General features: G+C 42.2%; 1 protein-coding gene across 10 annotated transcripts in view; it reads left to right on the top strand.

The window, feature by feature from the left end:
• The first annotated feature begins 5,047 nt into the window (after positions 1 to 5,047).
• Positions 5,048 to 23,010, top strand: part of hif1aa (hypoxia inducible factor 1 subunit alpha a) — a 34,946-nt gene continuing 16,983 nt past the window's right edge. For 3 of the 10 annotated variants that reach the window (XM_031788111.1, XM_020501254.2, XM_031788106.1), the window contains exons 1-2: positions 5,053 to 5,485; positions 12,010 to 12,203. In XM_031788111.1, the coding sequence (XP_031643971.1) occupies positions 5,457 to 5,485; positions 12,010 to 12,203 (223 nt within the window). In that variant the 5' untranslated portion in view covers positions 5,053 to 5,456. Of the gene's footprint in view, positions 5,486 to 5,797; positions 5,907 to 12,009; positions 12,204 to 23,010 lie in introns of those variants that run through there. The other 7 variants (XM_031788112.1, XM_031788108.1, XM_031788114.1 and 4 more) reach the window with 5 other exon arrangements.

The raw sequence follows: 23,010 nt of genomic DNA, 5'->3' as shown, positions 1-23,010 counted from the left end.
TTTTAAACACTGTTCCCCATGCTTGTTCAATGAACCATAAACAGGTCACAGTTATGCAAACTTAGGACACTATTCTACTGACTCTGAAAAACACAAAAATAAAGATTCCCTGGGTCCCTGCTCATCTGCGTGAACGTGCCTTAGGCATGCTGCAAGGAGGCATGAGGACTGCAGATGTGGCCAGGACAATAAATTGCAAAGTCCGCACTGTGAGACGCCTAAGACAGCGCTACAGGGAGACAGGACGGACAGCTGATCGTCCTCGCAGTGGCAGACCACGTGTAACAACCTGCACAGGATCGCTACATCCTAACATCACACCTGTGGGACAGGTACAGGATAGCAACAAGAGACTATAAGAGACTGCATCAGATTATTATTTATATGTTGCTTTATGGATCTCTTGAGAGAGAGAAGGGAAATGCAGTTGCAACCCTAACTATAAAGATCCATCCTCTGTTTGAGCCATCATGTACTGTATATCTTACATTCTTACTGTCGTCACAGACAATAAATGGATAAACAGGAAACTACAGTGTCATGACTGTCGCCTCTGATAGTTACAGGAAGGTGTGGTTACTGTTCGTTGAAAGGGAGACTTAGATGTTGGCCAAGCATTCTGCTAATAAGCAGCTGGTCTAGGAGATGGAAGATAAATTTGAAAACAACCCTTCTCTGACGCTGAAGGAAATCCCAGCAGTCAGAAGAAACAATTTGCTGCCCTGTGTTGAACCTGCTCAGAGCTCGATGTTCTTGACCCGGAGATGTGCACTGATATGTTCAGATAGGATGGGAACTTCCTGTCATTTAGCACTGGAAGTCTTCAGACAGTACCAGAGTCACTGATTTATCCTGCTGGAAGAAATTCCTAAGATATAAAATTAGCATTGTTTGAAATCAATGGCAGGAAATAGCTCCCGTCGAATCAGAGCACAAGTAATGTCCCACTAGCCTGTGCTACAAGGACACATAGACCTTATGTGAACTTTATTCAATTGAAAGAGGATGCCTCACACGGCTCTAAATTTAAAGTTGCTGAAATATTTGGATTAATGCGAACTTTCAATCCCTTCTCAATATCCCAGTAAAACCTTGCCAGCACTAAACTAACAAAATCCCACCTCTATCTTCTTTATTCTATGACTTACTGGAGCATCAGTTTAGCTCAAGGTTTAAGATCAAGAGCATTGATCTCGGGAGGCACCAGTGCAGGCTACTAATCTGGTTTAATCAGACCTTGCAAAAATTCAACCCCTGTGCAATGCCGCAGGCCTCATTAAGGGGCCTAGTGAGCTGAGCATAATAAAAATATATGAGTAATAGTTTTAAAAAAATAAAGTTCTCTATTTGAGCCCCCCCGACAAACGACCCGCTGTCGTGGGCTGCTCAGCTCATCACTCCAATTATGTTTTGGTTCAGCAGCAGCAAAACCTGCAGAAAGCTTGAAATTTGCAAAGTAAATGGGGAGGGAGTGGGGTTTATCCCAGGACATTGTTTACTAAACAGGCCTCAAAAAAAGTAAATGAATCCATACAGCTGAATAATAACTCATAATAGACCATAATTTATTTCCATACCTACAGTTTTTCTCATAATAGTAGAAACGAGTGTCATTAATCACCCACAGACTGATTCATTCCTGTGCATTGTTCCACTCAATATGGTTGCAAACGTGACTGTCATTGAAATTAAGCTCCAACAAAGAGGAGCTTTCAGAGTGGGGCAGAGAAAAAGAAAGAAGATTTCATTTGAACAGAAAAAGTACCTAATTTAACTAATTTCTTTAGTAAAAAGACAGGTGCTGCTGATAATACTGGCAGGGGATTTATTTATCCTTGAGGCAGAGGACATTCATGTGTTACCCATGTATCTGATCATGTCTGGCCTAAAAGAGTATGGCATGTCATACTCCTTTTGACTAGCCAGCATCAGATACAGTGACTTGCAAAAGTATTCATCCCCCTTGGCGTTTTTCCTATTTTGTTGCATTACAACCTGTAATTTAAATGGATTTTTATTTGGATTTCATGTAATGGACATACACAGAATAGTCCAAATTGGTGAAGTGAAATTTAAAAAATAACTTGTTTAAAATGCAATTTAATTTGATTAAAAACGAAGTGGTACGTGTATATGTATTCACCCCTTTTGATTTGAAGCCACTAAACAAGATCTAGTGCAACCAATTACCTTCAGAAGTCACATAATTAGTTAAATAAAGTCCACCTGTGTGCAATCTAAGTGTCACATGATCTGTCACATGATCTCAGTATATATACACATCTATTCTGAAAGGCCCCAGAGTCTAAGCAAGCGGCACCACCAAGCAAGTGGCACCACCAAGCAAGCGGCACCACCAAGCAAGCGGCACCACCAAGCAAGCGGCACCACCAAGCAAGCGGCACCACCAAGCAAGCGGCACCACCAAGCAAGCGGCACCACCAAGCAAGCGGCACCACCAAGCAAGCGGCACCACCAAGCAAGCGGCACCACCAAGCAAGCGGCACCACCAAGCAAGCGGCACCACCAAGCAAGCGGCACCACCAAGCAAGCGGCACCATGAAGATCTAGGAGCTCTCAAAACAGGTCAGGGACAAGGTTGTGGTGAAGTACAGATCAGGGTTGGGTTATAAAAAAAAAAAATCGGAAACTTTGAACATCCCACGGAGCACCATTAAATCCATTATTTAAAAAATGAAAGAATATGGCACCACAACAAACCTGCCAAGAGAGGGACGCCCACCAAAACGCACAGACCAGGCAAGGAGGGCATTAATCAGAGAGGCAACAAAGAGACCAAAGATAACGCTGAAGGAGCGGCAAAGCTCCACAGCAGAGATTGGAGTATCTGTCCATAGGACCACTTTAAGCCATACACTCCACAGAGCTGGGCTTTATGGCCAGAAAAAAGCCATTGCTTAAAGAAAAAAATAAGCAAACACATTTGTTGTTTGTCAAAAGGCATGTAGTAGACTCCCCAAACATATGGAAGAAGGTACTCTGGTCAGATGAGACTAAAATGTAGCTTTTTGGCCATCAAGGAAAATGCTATGTCTGGCCCAACACTTCTCATTAGCCTGAGAGTACCGATGTTTTTCATCGGCAGGGACTGGGAAACTGGTCAGAATGGAAGGAATGATGGATGGCACTAAATACAGGGAAATTCTTGAGGGAAGCCTGTTTCAGTCTTCTAGAGATTTGAGACTGAGACGGAGGTTCACCTTCCGGCAGGACAATGACCCTAAGCATACTGCTAAAGCAACACTCGAGTGGTTTAAGGGGAAACATTTTAAATGTCTTGGAATGGCCTAGTCAAAGCCCAGACAGAATCCAATTGAGAATCTGTGGTATGAATTAAAGATTGCTGTACACCAGTGGAACCCATCCAACTTGAAGGAGCTGGAGCAGTTTGCCTTGAAGAGTGGGCAAAAATTCCAGTGGCTAGATGTGCCAAGCTTATAGAGACATGCCCCAAGAGACTTGCAGCTGTAATTGCTGCAAAAGGTCGCTCTACAAAGTATTGACTTTGGGGGGTGAATAGTTATGCAAGCTCAAGTTCAGTTTTTTGGGGGTCTGTTTCACAAGAAAAAATATTTAGCATCTTCAAAGTGGTAGGCATGTTGTGTAAATAAAATTATACAAACCCCCCAAAAATCTATTTTAGTTCCAGGTTGTAAGGCAAAAAAATAGGAAAAATGCCAAGGGGGTTGAATATTTCGCAAGCCACTTGGGCCACATAATGTAAGGCAGAGGGGCGCTGTTTTGCCTAGCTCGGATGCTTTCTCCGGTGAGATAGTTGTAGCCACTTGCATATTGTCGGAAAGTTGGCGGGTGCACAGTGCACTGTGCAGATGCTGGAATTATTTTGGATGAACGTGTGAAGGAAACCTACTTTTTTGACAATCAGATAAAAACATCATGACTGGTTGTGTCATGGCACATTAAAAGGTAATATTTACTGGGAAAGAGTTTGAGTTTGGAATGGTAATACTGCCATAACCCCCCACTCTTGAACCATTGGCCTACATTTTTGGTTAAAAAAATGCCTCACTTCTCATTGTAAAAGGTAAATGCTCATGTTTTATTATTTTGTGTAGATTGAACTGAGATTGTTTGATGTTAGTATTTTATTGAATTTGTAAGGGAACTGACGTTTGGCCTGGTAAATGTGTCATGCTTACATTTTAATGATAGCAGTTCAGTCAAGTTGGTGTAAAGGAGGGAAACCAAACAAATGGAATATACAGTACCATAGAGCTCGTGCGCGCCGCCGGTGGATAGGCATGTGATTGAGCGCGCTCCCGAAAAGACAAAGAGGTAATGAGAGGGGACAGATTCTCTTTTTTTATTTCACCTTTATTTAACCAGGTAGGCTAGTTGAGAACAAGTTCTCATTTACAACTGCGACCTGGCCAAGATAAAGCATAGCAGTGTGAACAGGCAACAACACAGAGTTACACATGGAGTAAACAACAAGTATAAAATGTTAGCTGATTCCAGACCTGTAGTAATTGCTCATCTCCCTGGGGGAGATAAGCAAATGCAACCCATATTTATGTTAATTTGTTTTCCCTTTTATACTTTATCTATTTGCACATCGTTACAACACTGTATATAGACATAATGACATTTGAAATGTCTTTATTCTTTTGGAACTTCTGTGAGTGTAATGCTAATTTTTATTGTTTTATTTAACTTTTATCTACTTCACTTGCTTTGGCAATGTTAACACATGTTTCCCATGTCAATAAATCCCTTAAATGTAATTGAAATTGAATTGATAAGCAGCTGATCACCTAGCCACAGAGTTTCTAAACCCAGAGGAGCGACATCGTGAGACTTTCAGTAACCAGGCCGGGGTTTGAGAAGTCAATGAAAGAAGTGAAAAATTATTCGTTAGTTGTCCGTTTTCTCGAAATCTAAAGGCACAACCTAGATTCGAGACAATGTCTTAATTAAACATGTTATTACTCCAACCTCGTGATAGTGACAAACAGCCACGTTTTCATTTTCGTCAAAATGAATTGACGGCCTGCACATGCGCATTTGGGCGCGAGACGACCATTAAGACCCGTAATGACATGTTTCTACGCATGAATTTACCTTGCCAACAAGTGTGATCGGGGATTTCTTTTGGAGAAGCAGTTTCTACCTATCTTACTGTACGGTGTTTGACCTAGCTGCTCAGCTAACTAGATGTAACGTTGTTCCAAGCAACCGCTAGCGTGGCACCTCATGCCATTTCGAAGGAATTAAAACACATTCTTCTGTACTCATTTTTTGACTTCAGCGATGGAGGCTTGACCTCTCCTGATTTGCATTTATCAACAATTTCTGGAAACACATTCACGGATTTAATTTGAATTAGCTACGTGAATTGTCGCTTGTTTTTGTACGGGCCCGAAACACAGTTTATCTTCTTGGCTGAGGCTCAAAATAAGTCCGTCGTCATTAAAATGAACACAGTTGTCCCAGAAAAGAAAAGGTACGTTCGCCTCTAGTAATCTAGCCGATTAGCTAGCTGTAATGTGTTGTTTCGTTCGGCTTGGTTTAGATTTTGACGTGTTTGCGTAACTAGTTAGCTAGCCTAGCCAGCTACAGTAAATGTTAGAGACGACTCGATATTTTAATTTCTAGAACTAACATTAGCTAGCTAGGCGGCTAACTACTAAACTAACTACATAGCTAGCTAACTGTTTCAATAAGGCTACCGTAAATAAGTGGCACTGACAGCCAGTGTGTTAAAAGGTCGCGAAAAAAAAAAGGTTGCTGTCACTTGACTTGCCCGAATGATAGTGAGAGCTTGTTTTGAGGTGCTGAATACAGATTATGAACGTTTTGAGGAATTGTTGAAACGTGTCTTTGAGGTTGTCAAATGTTGAGGCAAGAACAGGGAAGAAAGCCTGGTATGTCAACTCTATTCTCTTGTCTCCCATTTTCTGGCCTTCATTGTAAAGGTGTTGAAATGTATTGTTAGTGGTTGCTCGTATAATACTCAGAATTGAATTAAAACTGTTTGGCGCCTCTATAATTGAGATGGTTTAGTTGCCATAGGCCAATGTAGTGGTATCAGTGTGAACCAAGGTAGGCTGTTCTATGGGAGGCTGCTACTTTTGTTGTTAGTGTAACATTCTATGGGACTATGTGGGCAGAATTTAGACATTTATACTAATGTAGGTTGTGGTTTGCCTCAGTGATGGAGCTTTTATTTGTTACCAAATACCTTACTTAAAACTGCTGAAATGAATCTAACGTAGTGCTTTGCGCTCTATGCCTACTTTCACAACTATTTCACACTGCTTTGTCCGCAGGTTCTAAAACCAAAACAGAAATCAAAACCATTGCAAAAAGTATCAAGCTTATTTTAATGTTATAGTGTTTGCCATTCCATGGATTGCTGTGACCTTGTTATTTCTGTATCACGTCTTAATCACTGAGAGCCTGACGTCAGTGGGAGTTCCTGGCATAAAGTGTGTGTGTGGCAATTCACTAGTTGCCAGGAAAGGCCTTTAATTGACACTTTCTTTGTGCATAGGCCAAATTTAAGTAAAAAGCCTGTCCACTGAACAAAACATCTATTTAAGGTAGCATTTTTGTGTGCAACTATGGGTCCTTCATGATCCATGGGCTTTTTGCACAGCTGTGGTCTTAAATATATTTTCTGGCATAGGGCTAGATTCAAGGCACTGACAGACAGCTAGCGGCGACAGGGTGTTAGACTTGTTAGTCAAACATTCCGACTTGTCTCTTAGTCACGTTGTGCTTATATATATATATATATATATATATATATATATATATATATATATAGATAGATAGATAGATAGATAGATAGATAGTCAAGGGGTCTGAATACTTTCCCAATGCACATAAAATTATTTAAAAAGCACATACACATGTTTAAAAAGTGTGTGTGTATATACACACACTTTTTAAACATGTGTATGTGCTTTTTAAATATTTTTATGTTCATTGGGAAAGTATTCAGACCCCTTTGACTTTTTCCACATTTTGTTACATTACAGCCTTATTCTAAAATGTATTCAATTCATGGTTTTCCTCATACTATGTTGTGACATTTTGTATATGCATCTCTTCATGAGGAAGAAGTTTTCCATAAGGACCTATAAGCTTGTCCCATTACATACAGTGAGGGATGAAATACCCATTACTACACACATAGTAAAAAAAAAATGTATTGCGGGTATCTACTGACAGCCTGTACAGGTCCGGAAAGATACATCTAATTTTTGTTTTACTCTGCCTGCAAACACGCTGGATGATTCAGAATCCATTGAAGAGCTTGAACGATTAATTGACGAGAGATACTTATGAGCTCAAAGAAACAGATTTCTGGTTTCGGGGGATTCAAGCACTGTTAAGGACAACAAACCCAATCAACAAACCAAAGCCAAGTTGGCCAAGCAGTATCAACGATGGCACCAAACCATCCCCAAACAAGAGGGAGTGTGTGGGGAGGTTCACTGATATGGATGTTCACTTGTTGAACTTGATATCTTGGATATAAACTCAGCAAAAAAAGAAATGTCCTCTCACTGTAAACTGCGTTTATTTTCAGAAAAGTTGACGTGCAAATATTTGTATGAACATAAGATTCAACAACTGAGACAAACTGAACAAGTTCCACAGAACAGAAATGGAATAATGTGTCCATGAACAAAATGGGGGTCAAAAGTAACAGTCAGTATCTGGTGTGGCCTCCAGCTGCATTAAGTACTGCAGTGCATCTCCTCCTCATGGACTGCACCAGATTTACCAGTTCTTGCTGTGAGATGTTACCCCACTCTTCCACCAATGCACCTGCAAGTTCCTGGACATTTCTGGGGGGGGAATGACCCTAGCCCTCACCAACAGGTCCCAGACGTGCTCAATGGGATTGAGATCCGGGCTCTTCGCTGGCCATGGCAGAACACTGACATTCCTGTCTTGCAGGACACCCACCTCCCATCTGTAGTGTGGAGGGGCTGACGCACCATTAAGACAGCAGCACGAGAATCCTGTCTTCTGTAGCTGCCTTTGTTTGGACTGCACATAACTCACTTTGTAGAGTTTGTAGTCCAGCCTAAACCAGGACTTTTCAGGTAAAGGGTTTCCAGACATTCCCTGTATTCTCTGTGCATAAGCCATACTTGTCTGTCACATCACAATAGATTCCAATACATAGCACAGAGATACGCTTAGATTTTATTTTACCTTCATGTGGCCAGATTTTCCACGGGTGAAGACCTAGATATTCATTTATTTTTATCTGCTTCACTTAGCAGTGGTTGGTTGGTTGAAAGCAATGATTATTGAAAGATATTGCTCTGGGCTAGGGCAAGTGACCAGGAAGGTCTCTGTAGCGGAGGGTGAGAAGTGTGATGGCACTATGCAGAACTGGTTGCATTACACAGAGGACCAGAGGACCACAAACTCAGACCCCAGAGAGGCAGACCTCATGTGGTCTGGGAGATCTGACTGAGGATAGTGTAAATATTTGGCCCCTGCTGACTGAGCTCCTGACCTGCACAGTCAGTCTGTCAGCTTGGTAAAGAGACACAGACTGCTACCTACTGACTGCCTGTCTGTCAGTTTGACTTCAGGTTGAGGTATTACATTGGTTATTCTCATCATGCATGCACGTGATGGAAAACCTGCAGACACATTCACTGAGCATGCAAAATATTTGGGTTGCAAAACTGACCATCTAGGCTACTCATTTGTGTGTGGACATGATGTACATTGAGGTGGATCAGTTTCTGTCATTAACTGTTAGGAGGGACTTTCTGTACTCACAAAATGTTAGGAAATGTGCCAATCTATATAGGCTAGTAGTACATTTATATATTTTTAAATTACGTTCAATTAGCTAGCTGAAGCATTTTCCTGATTTTTACAGACAGTCTCATAATATAATTATGTGACTAACTCCATAACAGATAAATTGCAATAATGTTTCGGGGGGGATTTATTTTTACTGACGTCTATTTTCATGGTGAGCGTTGCACACTTTTTGGATTTACGCTGTTGTCTGTAGGGTTAAGACCACAACTCAGCAGCAGCCTCTGGTATGCATTGGTGTCATTGCCTTGACTTGTCTACAATCTCTACATGCTTCAATACATATGGACAAGACCGACAATAAGCCATGCATGTGTTCACATCACGTGGGAGCTATATAAACATTACCAGTCAAAAGTTTGGACACCACCTCATTCCAAGGTTTTTCTTTATTTTTTACTATTTTCTACATTGTAGATTAATAGTGGAGACATCAAAACTATTAAATAACACATGTAGTAACCATTAAAGTGTTAAACGAATAAAATATATTTCAGATTGTTCAAAGTAGCCACCCTTTGCCTTGATGAAAGCTTTGCAAAGTCTTGGCATTCTCTCAACCAGCTTCATGAGGTAGTCACCTGGAATGCATTTCAATTAACAGGTGTGCCTTGTTTATTTGTAGAATTTATTTTCTTAATACGTTTGAGCCAATCAGTTGTGTTGTGACAAGGTAGGGGTGGTACACAGAAGATAGCCCTCTGTGGTAAAAGACCAAGTCCATATTATGGCAAGAACGGCTCAAATAAGCAAAGAGAAATGACAGTCCATCATTACTTAGGGTCATGAAGGTCAGTCAATACGGAAAATGTCAAGAACTTTGAAAGTTTCTTCAAGTGCAGTCGCAAAAACCATAATGAAGCTGGCTCTCCACGCCACAGGAATGGAAGACCCAGAGTTTGATGATCCAAAATGTGAGATTTTTGGTTCCAACCGCCATGTCTTTGTGAGACGCAGAGTAGGTGAACGGATGATCTCATGTGTGGTTCCCACCATGAAGCAGGTGTGGGGGTGCTTTGCTGGTGACACTGTCTGTGATTTCTTTAGAATTCAAGGCACACTTCATGGCTACTACAGAATTCTACAGCGATATGCCATCCCATCTGGTATGCGCTTAGTGGGACTATCATTTGTTTTTTAACAGGACAATGACCCAACACACCTCCTGGCTGTGTAAGGGCTATTTGACCAAGAAGGAGAGTGATGGAGTGCTGCATCATATTACCTGACCTCAACCCAACTGAGATCGTTTGGGATGAGTTGGACTGCAGAATGAAGGAAAAGCAGCCAACAAGTTCTCAGCTTGTGTGGGAACTCCTTCAAGACTGTTGGAAAGCATCCCAGGTGAAGCTGGTTGAAAGAATGACGAGTGTGCGAAGCTGTCATCAAGGCAAAGGGTGGCTACTTTGAAGAAATGTTTATCACTTTTTGGGTTACTACATGATTCCATATGTGTTATTTTATAGTTTTGATGTCCTCACTATTATTCTACAATGTAAAAATAAAGGAAAACCCTTGAATGAGTAGGTGTGTCCAAACTTTTGACTGGTACTGTGTGTATATACACTGCTCTAAAAAATGAAGGGAACACTAAAATAACACATCCTAGATCTGATTGAATGAAATATTCTTATTAAAATACTTTTTTCTTTACATAGTTGAATGTGCTGACAACAAAATCACAAATTATCAATGGAAATCAAATTTATCAACCCATGGAGGTCTGGATTTGGACTCACACTCAAAATTAAAGTGGAAAACCACACTACAGGCTGATCCAACTTTGATGTAGTGTCCTTAAAACAAGTCAAAATGAGGCTCAGTAGTGTGTGTGGCCTCCACGTGCCTGTATGACCTCCCTACAATGCCTGGGCATGCTCCTGATGAGGTGGCGGATGGTCTCCTAAGGGATCTCCTCCCAGACCTGGACTAAAGCATCCGCCAACTCCTGGACAGTCTGTGGTGCAATGTGGCGTTGGAGGATGGAGCGAGACATGATGTCCCAGATGTGCTCAATTGGATTCAGGTCTGGGGAACGGGCGGGCCAGTTCATAGCATCAATGCCTTCCTCTTGCAGGTGTTCTCTGGCAAATGCCAAACGTCCTGCACGGTGTTGGGCTGTAAGCAGAACCACTCCTTTATTGGGGGTGTCTTGCTAATTGCCTATAATTTCCACCTGTTATCTATTCCATTTGCACAACAGCATGTGGAATTTATTGTCAATCAGTGTTGCTTCCTAAGTGGACAGCTTGATTTCACAGAAGTGTGATTGACTTGGAGTTACATTGTGTTGTTTAAGTGTTCCCTTTATTTTTTTGAGCAGTTTATTTCTTTACAAGAAACTCTGAAGGAGAATTAAATATGTTTTATTGTCACCTTTGTTTTCGGCAGACCTTTCTTCTACGGAATTAAAAGTTCTCCTTGTCGTTTTTTCCCACAGGATATTTTTTTACTGTTTAGTTAAGACCTTATTTTAGCCTACATATTTTAACATTCTCTCACTCAATGGAGAATTGCATCGTGGCCTATATTTGTACATACTATATTTGTAATTTTTTTTTTTTACCTTTTTGAGGGACTGATCTTAGCGGACACCTAGCCTGCATAGTTTTCAAAACGGGCTCCTTTTTGTTCCTCTTATGGTTCTTGTTGCATGAAGTGGACCAATTTTTAAAGAGGCTGTCATTCGTTCAGCAGCCTGTGTTTTTTTATATAAATGTGTGTCCTTAACGAGGACCGTCTGTCCCCCCCTCACTGTCCCTCAATAGTGGCGTATTGTACTATTGGCAGTAAATGTCAGGATGATTGGTGGAGAGGCTTGGCAGTGCACCAAGCAGGTAGAGTGGAGAATCTACTGCGTATCACACACAACCAAGTCCCCACTCCCAGCCAATGGTGCCATGGGGGGCTCACTGTGCTTCCTTTGGTTTGCAGCCAATAAGACGGCAGGCTGGGCCAGCATCCGAAAAGGAGCCTGCTAGGGTGAGACGGTTGGACTTGGAGCTTGTTGCAGACCCCAGCTGCTGCAGCCTTTCCCATTGTCTGGCCAGTGGCTTAGTGAACAGTGCGCAGAGCAGGCAGGCAGACAACAATGATGCAATCCCTGGTGGTGTGTGTGTTAGGCCCGGACTCTGACTTGCATCTTGTTGATCGGCCTGTCTCCCACAGCAGGGTGAGCTCGGAGCGGAGGAAGGAGAAGTCCCGGGATGCAGCGCGATACCGGAGGGGGAAGGAGTCGGAGGTGTTCTACGAGCTGGCCCAGGAGCTGCCCCTGCCCCACAGTGTCACCTCCAACCTAGACAAGGCTTCTATCATGAGACTGGCCATCAGCTACCTGCACATGAGGAAACTGCTGAGCACAGGTCAGTACCCTGGGGGGAGTGAGGAAGAGGAATATGGTAGTGTCCAAATTAGAGGGACACAGCTGTGGTGCGGATAGTGTCAAAAGTGTCTTGGGGGTTAAGGGGTGGGGGTGAGGAGAGAAGTTTGAGGTGAGAAAAAGCGTTGAGGTGAGCAGCGTGGGCGACCTGGAAGATCTAGAAACTTGCAGACAGGAGGATATACAGTGGGGTCTGAAATGATTTACTCCCTTGATAAAGAGGAACAAAAATTCAATTTAAGCATAAAATGACCGTATGAAATAAATAATTCAAATACTGAGCTATATTTATATTTTATATTAACACAATTGCACATAGAAAGATTTTGTTTAAAATATAGGGGTCAAAATTGACACCCTGTTTTCAATACCTCACCTTGTGAGGATAACAACCAAAATGTTTTATGAGTTGGAGAACACATTGTGAGGGATCTTAGACCATTCCTCCATACAGAATCCTTCCAGATCCTTGATATCCTTCATCTGCGCTTAAGGACTGTCCTCTTCAATTCAAAGCACAGGTATTTAATGGGTTTCAAGTCCGGAGATTGTGATGGCCATTGCAAAATGTTGAAATTTCTTTGTGGATTTTGATCTGTGCTTGGGGTTATTGTCTAGCTGGAAGTTACACTTGTTGACAAATTTCAGCCTCCTGGCAGAGGCAACCAGGTTTTTGGCTAAAATGTCCTGGTACTGTGTAAAGTTCATTATGCCTTTACACTCGTACCCGTATGTATATTGGTTGAAAGTGGCAGATTTGGGCACCAATAAGAGCCTCAATTGGAACGTAGTGGCTGTACAGTAACATCATTTTAATCGGAATTGTGATATTGGCATTCACAATATCCATATTGCAAGAGGCAATATGGAGAGGTGTTTGTGTGGGGCCACTTGGAAACACCAGTTAGTCCTCTCACTCAAACCCTTCATTTTTTTGTATTATGTTGCACCATTTTCCAGGAATAGTCTTATGTTACTAAATGTAGAGTGTTTTCAGATCAACAAATGAGGAAAAAAGTACAGTAAATGTCAAATGGACATAAGATCAACAGTGTGATGTTTGGATTCAGTCTTGTCAGGTGAACTGTTGTGTCCTCTCCTTTTGGTCTAATACTTTTCCAGTTAACTGTTCCCTTTCAATTGCTACCTTGGTTATGCAGATGCGTTTTTTCATATTTCTTCTTTAAGAAACATTTCAATTTTATTTATTTATTTAATTTATTTTACCTTTTTATTTAACCAGGTAGGCAAGTTGAGAACAAGTTCTCATTTACAATTGCGACCTGGCCAAGATAAAGCAAAGCAGTTCGACAGATAAAACGACACAGAGTTACACATGGAGTAAAAACAAACATACAGTCAATAATGCAGTATAAACAAGTCTATATACAATGTGAGCAAATGAGGTGAGAAGGGAGGTAAAGGCAAAAAAGGCCATGATGGCAAAGTAAATACAATATAGCAAGTAAAATACTGGAATGGTAGTTTTGCAATGGAAGAATGTGCAAAGTAGAAATAAAAATAATGGGGTGCAAAGGAGCAAAATAAATAAATAAAAATTAAATCCAGTTGGGAAAGAGGTAGTTGTTTGGGCTAAATTATAGGTGGGCTATGTACAGGTGCAGTAACCTGTGAGCTGCTCTGACAGTTGGTGCTTAAAGCTAGTGAGGGAAATAAGTGTTTCCAGTTTCAGAGATTTTTGTAGTTCGTTCCAGTCATTGGCAGCAGAGAACTGGAAGGAGAGGCGGCCAAAGAAATAATTGGTTTTGGGGGTGACTAGAGAGATATACCTGCTGGAGCGTGTGCTACAGGTGGGAGATGCTATGGTGACCAGCGAGCTGAGATAAGGGGGGACTTTACCTAGCAGGGTCTTGTAGATGACATGGAGCCAGTGGGTCTGGCGACGAGTATGAAGCGAGGGCCAGCCAACGAGAGCGTACAGGTCGCAATGGTGGGTAGCATATGGGGCTTTGGTGATAAAATGGATTGCACTGTGATAGACTGTATCCAATTTGTTGAGTAGGGTATTGGAGGCTATTTTGTAAATGACATCGCCAAAGTCGAGGATTGGTAGGATGGTCAGTTTTACAGCATGTGTGAAGGATGCTTTGTTGCGAAATAGGAAGCCAAATTCTAGATTTAACTTTGGATTGGAGATGTTTGATATGGGTCTGGAAGGAGAGTTTACAGTCTAACCAGACACCTAAGTATTTGTAGTTGTCCACGTATTCTAAGTCAGAGCCGTCCAGAGTAGTGATGTTGGACAGGCGGGTAGGTGCAGGTAGCGATCGGTTGAAGAGCATGCATTTAGTTTTACTTGTATTTAAGAGCAATTGGAGGCCACGGAAGGAGAGTTGTATGGCATTGAAGCTTGCCTGGAGGGTTGTCAACAGTGTCCAAAGAAGGGCCGGAAGTATACAGAATGGTGTCGTCTGCGTAGAGGTGGATCAGGGACTCACCAGCAGCAAGAGCGACCTCATTGATGTATACAGAGAAGAGAGTCGGTCCAAGAATTGAACCCTGTGTCACCCCCATAGAGACTGCCAGAGGTCCGGACAGCAGACCCTCCGATTTGACACACTGAACTCGATCAGAGAAGTAGTTGGTGAACCAGGCGAGGCAATCATTTGAGAAACCAAGGCTGTCGAGTCTGCCGATGAGGATGTGGTGATTGACAGAGTCGAAAGCCTTGGCCAGATCAATGAATACGGCTGCTCAGTAATGTTTCTTATCGATGGCGGTTAAGATATCGTTTAGGACCTTGAGCGTGGCTGAGGTGCACCCATGACCAGCTCTGAAACCAGATTGCATAGCAGAGAAGGTATGGTGAGATTCAAAATGGTCGGTAATCTGTTTGTTGACTTGGCTTTCGAAGACCTTAGAAAGGCACGGTAGGATAGATATGTCTGTAGCAGTTTGGGTCAAGAGTGTCCCCCCCTTTGAAGAGGGGGATGACCGCAGCTGCTTTCCAATCTTTGGGAATCTCAGACAACACGAAAGAGAGGTTGAACAGGCTAGTAATAGGGGTGGCAACAATTTCGGCAGATAATTTTAGAAAGAAAGGGTCCAGATTGTCTAGCCCGGCTGATTTGTAGGGGTCCAGATTTTGCAGCTCTTTCAGAACATCAGCTAAATGGATTTGGGAGAAAGAGAAATGGGGAAGGCTTGGGCGAGTTGCTGTTGGGGGTGCAGTGCTGTTGTCCGGGGTAGGAGTAGCCAGGTGGAAAGCATGGCCAGCCGTAGAAAAATGCTTATTGAAATTCTCAATTATGGTGGATTTATCAGTGGTGACAGTGTTTCCTATCTTCAGTGCAGTGGGCAGCTGGGAGGAGGTGTTCTTATTCTCCATGGACTTTACAGTGTCCCAGAATTTTTTTGAGTTAGTGTTGCAGGAAGCAAATTTCTGCTTGAAAAAGCTAGCCTTGGCTTTTCTAACTGCCTGTGTATAATGGTTTCTAGCTTCCCTGAACAGCTGCATATCACGGGGGCTGTTCGATGCTAATGCAGAACGCCATAGGATGTTTTTGTGTTGGTTAAGGGCAGTCAGGTCTGGGGAGAACCAAGGGCTATATCTGTTCCTGGTTCTAAATTTCTTGAATGGGGCATGTTTATTTAAGATGGTTAGGAAGGCATTTTAAAAAAATATCCAGGCATCCTCTACTGACGGGATGAGATCAATATCCTTCCAGGATACCCCGGCCAGGTCGATTAGAAAGGCCTGCTCGCAGAAGTGTTTCAGGGAGCGTTTTACAGTGATGAGTGGAGGTCGTTTGACCGCTGACCCATTACGGGTGCAGGCAATGAGGCAGTGATCGCTGAGATCTTGGTTGAAGACAGCAGAGGTGTATTTAGAGGGGAAGTTGGTTAGGATGATATCTATGAGGGTGCCCGTGTTTAAGGCTTTGGGGAGGTACCTGGTAGGTTCATTGATAATTTGTGTGAGATTGAGGGCATCAAGTTTAGATTGTAGGATGGCTGGGGTGTTAAGCATGTTCCAGTTTAGGTTGCCTAGCAGCACGAGCTCTGAAGATAGATGGGGGGCAATCAGTTCACATATGGTGTCCAGAGCACAGCTGGGGGCAGAGAGTGGTCTATAGCAGGCGGCAACAGTGAGAGACTTGTTTTTAGAGAGGTGGATTTTTAAAAGTAGAAGTTCAAATTGTTTGGGTACAGACCTGGATAGTAGGACAGAACTCTGCAGGCCATCTTTGCAGTAGATTGCAACACCGCCCCCTTTGGCAGTTCTATCTTGTCTGAAAATGTTGTAGTTTGGAATTAAAATGTCTGAATTTTTGGTGGTCTTCCTAAGCCAGGATTCAGACACAGCTAGAACATCCGGGTTGGCAGAGTGTGCTAAAGCAGTGAATAGAACAAACTTAGGGAGGAGGCTTCTAATGTTAACATGCATGAAACCAAGGCTATTACGGTTACAGAAGTCATCAAAAGAGAGCGCCTGGGGAATAGGAGTGGAGATAGGCACTGCAGGGCCTGGATTCACCTCTACATCGCCAGAGGAACATAGGAGGAGTAGAATAAGGGTACGGCTAAAAGCTATGAGAATTGGTCGTCTAGAACGTCTGGAACAGAGTAAAAGGAGGTTTCTGGGGGCGATAAAATAGCATCAAGGTATAATGTACAGACAAATGTATGGTAGGATGTGAATACAGTGGAGGTAAACCTAGGTATTGAGTGATGAAGAGAGAGATATTGTCTCTAGAAACATCGTTGAAACCAGGAGATGTCATTGCATGTGTGGGTGGTGGAACTAATAGGTTGGATAAGGTATAGTGAGCAGGACTAGAGGCTCTACAGTGAAATAAGCCAATAAACACTAACCAGAACAGAAATGGACAAGACATATTGACATTAAGGATAGGCATGCTTAGTCGAGTGATCAAAAGGGTCCGGTGAGTGGAGAGGTTGGTTGGTGATTTAGACAGCTAGCCAGGGCATCGGTAGCAAGCTAGCATAGGATGGAGGTCTGTTGTTAGCCACCCCTTACGTTCCGTCAGTAGATTAGTGGGGTTCCGTGTGGTAGAGGGGATTAATCCAAATCACACAACAAAAATAAAAACAATAGATATAGTTAGAGGCCCAAGAAGAAAACATAATAATAATAATAAAAAATAATTTAAAAAAATTGTCCGATTGTCTATTCAGATAACACCGTTAGCTGTCTTACCGGCTGCTATCTGGAGTTACATCGTTTGTGTTTTCTTTGTTTTTCTATGCATGATTAAGGTTCATAATTTTTCTTCTTGTGGTAGAATTAAGTATATTGTATTTCTTGTTGGTTTTGGCGGGGATGGCGACCCACATGCGGACACGGTCCCTGTCACATTGGCACAGCTTTAGGTGCACTTCTGAAGCCACTGTCACTATTGAGGAGTTTCTGATCGCTGTTGGAGAGAAGGTAGGCTATGAAAAATGTTGCTTATGCATCGCGGATGAATTCAACAGTGGTGTTGTTTCTTAACCTCTCTAGGGTATGTGGGATGCTAGCGTCCCACCTGGCCAACATCCAGTGAGATTGCAGAGCGCCAAATTCAAATACAGAAATACTCATTATAAAAATTCAGAAAAGATACAACTATTTTACATTGGTTTAAAGATGAACTTCTTGTGAATCCAACCATGGTGTCAGATTTTAAAAAATGCTTTACGGCGAAAGCATACCTTACAATTATTTGAGAACATAGCCCAGCAGACAAATCATTACAAACAGTAACCAGCCAAGTAGAAGAGTTACACAAGTCAGAAATAGAGAAATTAATCACTTACCTTTGATCTTCTTATGATTGCACTCAGATATTCATTTATTCCATAAATGTTCCTTTTGTTCGATAAAGTCTCTCTTATATCCGAAAACCTCCGTTTTGTTTGCGTGTTTTCTTCAGTAATCCACAGGCTCAAACGCAGTCACAACAGGCAGACAAAAAAAAAATCAAAATTGTATCCGTAAAGTTCATAGAAACATGTCAAACGAAGTTTATTCAATCTTCCGGTTGTTTTTAGCCAAAATAATCGATATTCGATAATATTTAAACCGGACATTAACGTCAATATAAAAAGGTAAACAATAAAGGCACTCTCTCGCGCATGAAAAAGCTCTGTGACACGGCAGGGTCCACTCATTCAGACTGCTCTTATTCCCTCATTTTTCAGAATACAAGCCTGAAACAATTTCTAAAGACTGTTGACATCTAGTGGAATGCAATTTGAGTCCTGAGTCAATGGATACTGTAATGGCATTGAATAGAAAACTACAAAAAAATCCTACTTCCTGAATGGATTTCTCAGGTTTGCCTGCCAAATCAGTTCTGTTATACTCATTATTTTAAAATGTTTTGAAACTTTAGTATTTTCTATCCAAATCTACTAATTATACGCATGTCCTATCTTCTGGGCCTGAGTAGAAGGCAGTTTAATTTTGGCATGCTTTTCATCAAAAATTCCAAATGCTGCCCCCTACCCTAGAGAAGTTAAAGAACTTCTTTGGGATAGTGTCCCACCTCGACAACATCCAGTGAAAAATACAAAAATCGTAATATTAAACATTCATGAACAAACAAGTGTCATACATTGTTTAAAAGCATAACTTGTTAATCCAACCACGTTGTCAGATTTCAAAAAGGCTTTACGGTGACTGAGGACGGCACCCCACACACAAAAGCATTAAACATTTTCCAAACCAGCAGAGGTGTCACAAAAGTCAGAAATAGCGATAAAATAAATCACTTACCTTTGAAGATCTTCCTCTGTTTGCAACCCCAAGGGTCCCAGCTACACAATGTGGCTGAGGGGAGTCGGTGGTATGTAGCCTCAGTTGAGGAGGATCAGGAGAAGGATCTCTTTTGATATGATAGCAACTGGTGATGACTATATGATGTATATATATACAATTTAGAGGTGGTAAATCTGTCAAATTGGCAGATTTCTTTGATGTTGATAAGTTTGTAAGGTCAGCTGTGGTGTTACAGAAGATGTGTTCAAATCAAATTTATTTATAAAGTCCTTCTTACATCAGCTGTTATCTCAAAGTGCCTTACAGAAACCCAGCCTAAAACCCCAAACAAGCAATGCAGGTGTAGAAGCACGGTGGCTAGGAAAAACTCCCTAGAATGGCCAGAACCTAGGAAGAAACCTAGAGAGGAACCAGGCTATGAGGGGTGGCCAGTCCTCTTCTGGCTGTGCCGGGTGGAGATTATAACGGAACATGGCCAAGATGTTCAAATGTTCGTAGATGACCAGCAGGGTGAAATAATAATCACAGTGGTTGTTGAGGGTGCAGGAGAAATACTCCAGATATAATAGACTGACCCTAGCCCCCGACACACAAACTAATGCAGCATAAATACTGGAGGCTGAGACAGGAGGGGTTGTGAGACACTGGCCCCATCCGACGATACCCCCGGACAGGGCCAAACAGGAAGGATATAACCCCACCCACTTTGCCAAAGCACAGCCCCCACACCACTAGAGGATTTTCTTCAACCACCAACTTACCATCCTGAGACACGGCACTACCCAAGGGGGAGCGCCAACCCGGACAGGAAGATCTCGTCAGTGACTCAACCCACTCAAGTGATGCACCCCTCCTAGGGACGGCATGGAAGAGTACCAGTAAGCCAGTGACTCAGCCCCTGTAATAGGGTTAGAGGCAGAGAATCCCAGGGAAGAGAGGGGAACCGGCGAGACAGCAAGGGCGGTTTGTTGCTCCAGTGCCTTTCCATTCACATTCACACTCCTGGGCCAGACGACACTCAATCATAGGACCAACTGAAGAGATGAGTCTTCAATAAAGACTTAAAGGTTGAGTGTGAAGATCAGTTGAGTGTGAAGTGTTTCCGCTTGGTTAATTTGTTACTGCTGTTACGGCAGCAGAAGGTAATGGGAAACCTTACCACGTTAAGAGATAATTAAAATAATGACAATGATCATGCCTCAGGGTGTTTGTCTTGTTTCTTCTGTTTATACTTTCTCTTTTCTATATGGCAATCAATTGCAAGGATCCTTAATCAACGTAGACAAACTGAGCGTGAGATATATATAATCGTATAGTATGTAGCAAACTCACTTGGCTCAGTGGCTTTGAGGCGAGCCTTGCATTTAGTTTTCAAAGTGGGAGACAGAAGCAAAACGACCGCCTTTCACAGAGATATGCTCGGCATGAAGATTGTGCTTCACAAAGAGTTTGAAGGAGGATGTAAGGCAACTTGTAAGGTCCCTAATGATGGAAAATGGAGCAAGACAATGGTCGGCTTGGGGCCAGAGGATGATGACATCGTGACTGAACTCATCTACAATTAGTGGGAGAATATCGCCAAGGTAATGACTTCCTCGGTTTGACTTTGCAGTCTTGCCAGGCTGTCAGCAATGCTAAGCGTCTTGGTTGGCCCCTCACTGAGGTTTGAAAGGGCCTCTATCTGGCTGAGGCCCCAGGAGGTTATTGCTTCTACCTGGTGGACAAAGAAACAGCCTCCCAATGATCCTGTACAGAAGGTTTGTCTGGCAGGGTCTGACCAGCAGAAAACACAATACACTGCTGCTCCTCCCTTCTGGGGATGAAGGTGAACAGGGGAAATGAGAAGACTGTGCTGATGGGATTCTGATGGGATTCACAGACACTCACTGTAAACTAGAGCTTCACAACATTGTTGGGACAGCCTTCAGGCAGATACCATTCTCCTGTCCACATGAGCAGTTGGCAGATCTTGAAGCCTTGATGACAAAGGGAAACCAAAGTGCCTAACAGAGCCTTTAGTGTTTCTGTGTATGTTGCAGTACCCTCTCCTTTCTTTTTCCCCATTGGGTTCTCATGTCAAATGACAATGTATTCAAAGTGCCTACTATTTATATTCTAACTATAGAATTATAATAATAATAATAATTTGTGTTTTGATCTAAATCGCAAGTCAAATTGCAATTGCAAGATTTGGTTAAAAATAAGGCTTCAAATTTTTTGGGGACAATATCCTGCAGAACTATGTGGAATTGCAGCAATTGATGACATTTTAAAAACAAACGTAAAAAAATTAGAGAAATACCCATTTAAATCATTTAGAAATGTATGTGTTGCCAACCTAGGGTCACGCACTACTCAAAGCAAATTTACAATTTGTATTATTCAAAAGCATCAAATACCGACAGTGAAAATTTGGAAAAATACAGTGATGTGATATTTTGGCCATATCGCCCATCCCTACAAGTCTAAAGGGTTAACACGGGCCCAGGACCAGTGGAAGCAAAATAACCCCATAACATCAAAGATCCACCACCATATTTTACGGTAGGTGTTACAAATCCCTTTTGGCCCGACAGTCTAGGGGGGATGGTAATGAGTACCCGTAACATAACTCATGCAAATTATAATAGTGACAAAGTGTGAATGAAATAACTAGGACAACCAGGACAACTCAAGGTTTTTGTAAACACGGTAATGGGGGGAGCAGGAAAAGGGGCTGAGCTGGACCCAAGGAAAGAAACAATAAGTATTAAAAAAAAACTAAGCTAGACTAGCCTACTTTAACAACAGCTAACTAACTAACCAAAAATACAGTGGGTGGTCCGCCCAGTTCTAACTAGTGTATTTAAAAGTCTACCTACGGGTAGTGTATGCCCATGGGCAACTTGTCTTGGTTTCCCCTTTTCCCACCAGCAATCAAACAAACACCATAACCAGAAACAATACTCACAGGTGATGACAAAGTGCTATGGAGGTGCTCAAACAAAAGAGCAGTTAATACACAAAGCGAGGGTGAAACACAGAGTCCTACAGACATGGCATTTACAGAGAGATTGAGCTCTAGAGCAAACAACTGACAGGGTTTTTAAACCAAGGGAAAGGAACTGTGATAGGGTAGGAAACAGGAGGAGGTGTGTCTTCTGATTGATGATTGGATTGTTGACTGATTGGGGAGTGATGATTTTCACCTGTGAGGGGAGAAGGAGAGAAAAGAACACAGGATACACACACACACACAGACACAGGATACCTGTATCCGTAACAGTAGGTATGGAGTTCTTTTCTGCGTATGTATTCTCATTTCAATGCCAAACCCACTGCTGGTATGTGTGGCCAAAGAGCTCTATTTGCATGTCATCTGACGAGGGCACCTTTTCCAATCCAAGTGCCAATGCCGTTTAGCAAAGTCCAGGGTGTGCTTTAGACAAATGACATGAAAATAGAGCACATTGGCCACGCACACCAGTGGTGGGTTTGGCATTGAAACATGCAGAAAAGAACCTCATACCTACAGTCAAATATGGTGGTGGATCTTTGATATTATGGGGCTATTTTGCTTCCACTGGTCCTCCTGGTGCCTTGTTGAGGTCAAAGGCATCATGATTTTTACCCAGTACCAGGACATTTTAGCCAAAAACCTGGTTGCTTGGAGGCTGAAACTTAGCCACTTATAGATCTATCAGACGGTAACACCAAGCACATATCACAATCCACAAAGACATGGTTAATTGGCCACAAAATCAGCATTTTGCAATTGCCGTCTCAGGGCTTGAAACCAATTGAATACCTGTGGTTTGATTTGAAGTGGGCAGTCCATAAGCGCAGACGTAGGATGTCATGGATCTGGAAGGATTCTGTATGGATGAATAGTCTTAAGGTGAGGTGCTGTATTAAAAACAGATGTCAATTTTATTACTTGTTAAACAATCTCTTTCTCTAAGCAACTGTAAAATAATATGATTTCCACATTTTTTGAGCATGCAGTATTTTATTTATTTGATTTAACTTGGCAAGTCAGTTAAGAACAAATTCTTATTTACAATGA

Source organism: Oncorhynchus kisutch, linkage group LG14, assembly GCF_002021735.2.
Source record: "Oncorhynchus kisutch isolate 150728-3 linkage group LG14, Okis_V2, whole genome shotgun sequence".
Classification (NCBI taxonomy): Eukaryota; Metazoa; Chordata; class Actinopteri; order Salmoniformes; family Salmonidae; genus Oncorhynchus; species Oncorhynchus kisutch.
Note: the sequence above shows the minus strand (reverse complement) of the source record. Positions and strands in the feature narration are given on the sequence as shown.